The 6,745-nt window shown below is 42.6% G+C and overlaps 1 protein-coding gene across 1 annotated transcript in view; it reads right to left on the reverse strand.

Annotated features, from left to right (window-relative positions):
- Window positions 1-6,745, reverse strand: part of ascc3 (activating signal cointegrator 1 complex subunit 3) — a 203,325-nt gene that overhangs the window by 38,984 nt on the left and 157,596 nt on the right. Inside the window, exons 37-39 of the mRNA XM_022750817.1 lie at window positions 6,397-6,621; window positions 1,883-2,034; window positions 1,245-1,395 (exon numbers count right to left, since the gene is read on the reverse strand). Of these exons, the coding sequence (XP_022606538.1) occupies window positions 1,245-1,395; window positions 1,883-2,034; window positions 6,397-6,621 (528 nt within the window). The remainder of the gene's footprint in view (window positions 1-1,244; window positions 1,396-1,882; window positions 2,035-6,396; window positions 6,622-6,745) is intronic.

The raw sequence follows: 6,745 nt of genomic DNA on the forward strand, positions 1-6,745 counted from the left end.
GTGTGTGTGTGTGTGTGTGTGTGTGTGAATGTGTATATGTGTGTGTGTGTGTGTGTGTGTGTGGCAGTGTATTGAAGGCTGGGAAGAGAAAACCTCTCTGATTCACCCGGCAAAAGCTATTTATATGAGGATTACTCTCCCTGAGCGAGTCAGACAGGAACACTGCTGCACATCTAATTATTTAATTAGAGAGGCTGCCACACTGTGAGGGGGCAGGGGCAGTGGGGGAGTAAAGGTGGGGAAGGGGGAAAGCGGGGACACTGATTGGGTGAAGCCACAGGGCCTGCCGATGTGCCTGGACACTCTCATTACTGCTGCAATTAGCACTTAGATTGGAGCTGTAAACCCTATCAATGAAGCTGTAATTGGGGATCCTGGAGGTATCTGGGACCACAGTGGCAAGACTGCTCATGGCACGTCAGTGATAATGGTGTGTGTGTGTGAGGGAGATAATATGTATGATCTGCATAAACGAGATGTGTGAATAGGCCCATTATGAAGATTATTTTTTTGAAATGTACAATATTCAAGTGCATGCAATCTATTCCTCTCTTCTTCTTTATTTCCTGTGGAAAATCAACATCCTCTAAGGCCCCGTTCACACCTGACAATAACATGTGTCCTGGGTGGCTCTGAGTACATCAGTTCACACCTGGCGTCTCCAGTGACCACTTGAGATCAGATTTCACTTCCCGCCCTAAACACACATCATTTTCATTCACAAGGACCAAATGCGCTGTTGTTTTTTAAGCAGCGGAGGCAGCAGGTCACTTCCTGTGCCAAGTCAGCTGGAAATTAAAAGAAAAAGATGAAATCAAAACAGTAGACCCTGAATCCATTCTTCTGTTTTCCTGACAAACCAAATTGCTCAAGATGCTTGACCCCCTCGTGAAATATCTCTGTGGGGTTTTCTACAGTTTCAGACAGCGTGTCATGTGCACTCCATCCAACAGAATCCATTCCGCCTGTTGTTGTTGTGACTATTTTCACATGTTAATATGACGCCGCTGGTGCGTGAATGAGTACTTCTTCTGCTTACACAGAGGACATCATTTGAGCAGGCGGTCCTTCAGTGTGGCCCAGGACACATTCACGTATAGACTTGGACACATTTACACCTGAACTTAAAACTGACCACTGATCAGATCACCAACGACACATGTTGATACCAGGTGTGAACACGGCCCTAAAGGACGTTACTGATTCCCAGTGTGCTCTTGGGGAGATAATATTAATAATCTCACCTGGGAAATCTGAGTTGAATGAAACTCTTGTCCAACGATAGCAGCGAAAATACTTTCCTTCCCGCTGCAGGCAGCAATCAGTTCAGGAAGTCCTTCCACTGGTCCGCTGAAGCCCCCTCCGTCCCTCCTCCCTTTGCTGTTGGCCCATTTTCTGTGGAGTGATTGGAGGAGACGGGAGAAATCCTTGGTCATGAGGCAACATCACAACAAATCCAACCCCACACTTCCTGCTGTCGTTCACCACTGGGCCTTTCTCATCCCTCCTTTACCATTTGGTAAAGCCATCTGTAGGAGGCAGGCCTGCAGACTCATTAACTCATGAGTTCCTGTATGTGTGACTGCATGTGTGTGGGAAGTTTTCAGGATGTAACTGAGGGTGGGAATATTTAGAAAGTGTTAATCGGAGAGACACCAGGTACTGATGGTGCTTACAGCCCTGAGTCCTGTCTGCCATTACACCCAGAGGTCTGAAGACGACATGAAGCTGCTCAGACATTAATGAAACATGACGACATGTGATGTTCACTAACTATAAGTATAACAGAACAACAACACAGCAGATTAGCCATCTACCAGAGCTAGCTACAAATGGCTGTATGAGCATTAGAGCTGTGCCTGTGGTGAATGATGCTGTTTACCTGAACAGGTAGAGGTCTTGTTGTTCCACATGAGGCAGCGTCAGTAAGGAGGAGTCGTACAGCCAGCGACCCTGGACGATCATCTGCACCAGGTTGCAGATGCTGATGGCTGTAACGAGCCAGCCTTCATTAGCAGCTACGTCCAGCATCGCCTGAGAGAGGGAACAAAGAGTGAAACGACTGACACACTAATCGTGATTTCTACCATCTCTACCTGAGTCCAGAAACTCAAAGTGACTGATCCCTGATCCCTGAATTAGTAATGTCAGCCATATCTAATGTGGCTGGTGACATTTAGCATGAGGAAACCTGCAGTGTTTCCCTTGCAGGTATATTAACGGCCACAGATGTATATCTGGTGACATATTTTAGCATGTTTCTGCGCTTTCTGCCAGTGTGAGAAGGGTCTACTCACAATCACACACACTGCAGAAAACCACAGAGAGGGACACATTCTCTGGTCTTACATTAGAAGACATGGACACAGTGGATATTTGACAAGCATGGACCAGGTAAAGAAACTCCCTCCAAACTTATGGTGTAACTGTTCTCTGATTTTGCTTGTAGCTTCCAGGTCTATGAAAGAAAGCATCTATGCTGCGCTGGAAGCTACAAGACTCAAGAGTGTATTCAGCACACTTAACAGCACACTTAACCTCTGCCCTTTAGCTGCAGCTGTAGCTGTGGACAGGAGAAGCGAATCTTATCTTTCTTTCACTAAATATATTTTGTGGCTAATTTCTGTATCGTTATTTTTTAGTGTCTGTTTCTCAGGTTAAAACTGACCTGAGAAACAGACTGAAAGGAGCAGGTGGCTGTAGGTCTGTGAGTATAGACAGGCGCCTGAGCTCTGACCAACAGTGCCATCTTTGTACTCACTAAAGACTTATCCTGAAGTTTTACCCCTCCTCTGTGGGCAGATGAAGAAAAGGCGAAATATATTATATGAATATGAAATCAATTTTTCATTATCATCCAATATTATGCAATAAACCAAAATATTGTGTTAAAGGTCACGTGTTTGTTGTTTGTCACATGTAGTAGACCATCCTTTACCACCACAAGTTTATTTCACACCTGTGGGAAAGACTTGAATCCAACCTTGACCTGATACAAACATGTAAGAGGCAAAACCACATCTGTGTAAAACGTAGATTTTCTTTGAGGCATGGATTCAAACAGCTGCTCAAAACAGACCTCAGCCGGGTCTGATGACATCAGCATTTCAAAGACAGACATTTTGCAAGATAATCTATTTTCAGTGGAATCATAAAAAATGCTGATCTTTTTTTTTAACCTCATTTTATTCATTTCTTATTCTTCAGTCACTGTACATGCTGTTTTTAGTGGTATTATTGTTTCTGAGCTGTATCAAATGCTTTACTGACTGTTTAGATAAAGAATGGGAACTTGTCATTGTTACCTTGTTATTATTATTTTTTACTCTGGTTTGTATTTGTTGTTATTTTCTTGTTCCCTTTTTTGTCTTTGATTGTAATTTACATTATAGTTTTGCATTATGATGTAATGTAATGTTTACTTGAGTGGAGCCCAGGAACAGCAGCTGATACCTTGGTAGTGTCAAAAAAAATTAAGATAAATAAATGAATAAATTCATAAATATGTCTCTGGTCCTTTGGTTAAGATCTGAACTAACTCTCTGCTAACCAACATTTAGCAATCAGCCAGCTTGAAGGGTTACTGAGAAAAATATGCTTATTTTATCAAGAAAATTTAATATGTATTGATTATCAATATATATATATTGCATTTTCTAGCTCCTTGTTCTAAGTATCTATTTGAAAAAGGGCAGATCAACCCTGTAGATTAAATTGTTGTCCAGGAACAGTAGCTGCCTTTATGTAAACTGTTAGTATTAATAAAAATATACATTTATTCAATAAAAACAACCATAAAGAAACTAAAGACCATAACCATTTCAGTAAATGCTAACAGCAGGACACCAGAGAAGTAACCACATCCATGAGCCATGTAATATCACTGCCAGATACACAGCATGGAAAATCACAAGCACATGTACATTTACACACACACAAACAGGCGTCCTGAGCTGTGGACAATGGCTTACAGACGTTCAGACATGGTCCTAACTTCAAACGCTGCATACAAAGAAACTAAACAAACACCATAAAATATCACACCTCTCACGCACGCGCGCACACACACACACACACACACACACACACACACACACACACACACTTATCACTGTGATAAGTCTCATGCCACTGTCCACACGGCCACTGAGCTGCAGAGTCATTTCAGACAATGAGAAAGCTGGGTGTTACATATAAGCTCTGAGCATCATGTTATTTATGAGATGGAACATTAAGTTCAACTACAAATAACCTACTGATGTTTAACATTGGCCTTTTATTCTCCACTTCATCTACAGCAGCAGCTCCCGACATGCGCTCTCTGTTCATGTGCAGCACATTATCACATCTATTAGTTCAGTATTTCTCTCACACCATTTTAGCTCATGTTACTCATGTCATTGAATGACTCAGCTTTTATTATAATTGATGTTAAAGTAGACTTGCTTTATTACTCTGTTAAACTCTTGAGGCCTGTACACACATTGGAGTTGATGATGAACACCAGGAGGTTTTATGAAATGACCGGCCCAGCTGTGTGAACAGTGTGTTCCACCACAAGCGTCAACAGGTCACCCTGTCGTCATATGATTCCTGCTTTCATCAGCACCTGGGAACATATTCCTGTCAATGATCTGACTTTGTCAAACTTTCTATAACTACATTCAGATTCTTTAACAAAAATTAGTATTATATAATACCATACAACCATTATTAAAAATAATTTAAAACTATTTTGAATAGTCTCTTTAATTTAATTATATAAATATTTGACACATTGAAGTAACAGGTGTAGCCGACAGACTTGCTTTAAATACTTCAAGAACAGATGCAAAACTAAAAAGTTCATAAGCTTCAGTCATTAAATCTCCATATCTTCTCCTGTGTTTTATTTGAAGTGTTGATCCATAAGAAGATGTAAAAACCATCTCAGTGTAGTTTCACATCTCCTCTCTCAGGCTTCTCTCTGGAGCTCTAGTAACAACAGGTCAGTGAGCCAATCAGAAGAGAGGAGGATCGGAGGCTCTAAGCCTCTATCTGCTCAGGGTAGACAGGTAAAGCGCTAGTTTGTGACAGGTGTGTGAGGCCATTGCGGACATTTTGGAAGTGGATGGTGACCAGGAGAAGGAGAAGGAGCCGTCTACTCTTCTGTCTCCACCAGGACAGTGCAGAGTTTTGAATGGGATTGATAGGGACTGCAGATGAGAGACCGGCAGCGACATGAAGGCGAGTGCATTGAGGGAATATCTACTGGCAGCGGCGTGAAGGTGGCACTTATAGGAAATATGCTTTGCCTCAGCAGCAGCTACAGAGACAAAGCCGTCAATCAGCTAATCCTTTTCTCAGAGCTCTGACTCCAGGTGGCTGATATCATCCCTGACTGCTTTGTTGTGACATCACAAAGTTCCAGAACTCCTGATAGCTGGTTTTAAGGCTCAGTTTCTGAATAAATTAAACAACAAATGGATATCTACTTTTATACTATATGGCCCTTTAATATGATATACTGTACATGAAAATGTAATTAGATTACTAATGCAGACATGACACCATCAACTGATGCTGTGTTTGATAAACTGCAAAGACATACAATTGTAAACTTGTGCTATATAGCTTTGTTTCTTGGCCTCTAGTCTATAGTGTTTCTCATGACATCTTAATGATAAATAGATAAGAACCTGTCTGTCGTTTGATTTTCTCGACAGACATTAATCCGACTGACTTGGCAATTGACGGGTATATTGCTGAGGACCTGAGGAAGTGCAGTGTGGACTGAGAAGTCTTTTGGATGAGCGGCGGTCGAGACCCTCCATAATGATGTCAAATGTTGCAACCGGCATATTCTGAACGACCACTGCACTATAGTTAAGAGTCTTTAACATACATTAGTTATAGCTGATATACTGTGCCACTGGTGACGTTTGTCATTGTGACCAGTGACGGTCAGCTGGTCACAGCCCTGCTACCTGACTGTTTAGTACATTAGAGTAGATACTCTGCCAGCCTCTATGTTAGTACACAACAATAATTTTAAATGTTTGCAAACTCTTAATTTTCACTTGCAGTGAGTCGTGAATGTGTGAACACAGCAGTTACACTTTCTCTCACATGTTGATCAGTTAAGCGTAAGGCCACAGCTCATGGTTTGGCCTTGTAGGCACAATAAAAACATTACGAGTCAGTGCAGTAATCTCCTATTGGCAGGAGACGTGCACATGATACTCCATGATGTGGTGAGAGTGTGCTGTGGGTCACTGTCTGTTTTAATCCACAGCCTCTGTACAAATGTTCCTACAGTCTGAATCACTATCGCTTATTTTGGTGTGTGTGATGACTCTAAGCTTCATGAATCAGTATCACATCAGTAATCTGCTGACCCCGCCCAGTCAATCTCACCTGACAGATCCGGATGGCGTTGTCCAGCACTGTCTTGGTGTCAGTGGTGTAGTCGCTGCATGGCAGCTGGGCGTGGCTGAAGTGGGCCTGCAGCAGCAGGTGGGTCTTGGTGTGGGCGCTGTCGTAGGAGTGGGGGTTGACCTGCAGTGGGAGCTGCTGAGCCAACTGGCTGTTCAGCTGGTCCTCGTTGTGTCTGACAGGCAACTCGGCATACTCCTCTGCATCCTGAGAGACAGAGATCAAAAGTGTAACAGGAAGTCAAAAGCACGCTATGGTTAATCAGAGCATCTGTACTCTAGCAGCAGATGCCCCCCCCCCCCCCCCCCCCCCCCTTTTTTTTTTTTTTTTT

Source organism: Seriola dumerili, unplaced genomic scaffold, assembly GCF_002260705.1.
Source record: "Seriola dumerili isolate Sdu_G_001 unplaced genomic scaffold, Sdu_1.0 BDQW01000016.1, whole genome shotgun sequence".
Lineage (NCBI taxonomy): Eukaryota > Metazoa > Chordata > Actinopteri > Carangiformes > Carangidae > Seriola > Seriola dumerili.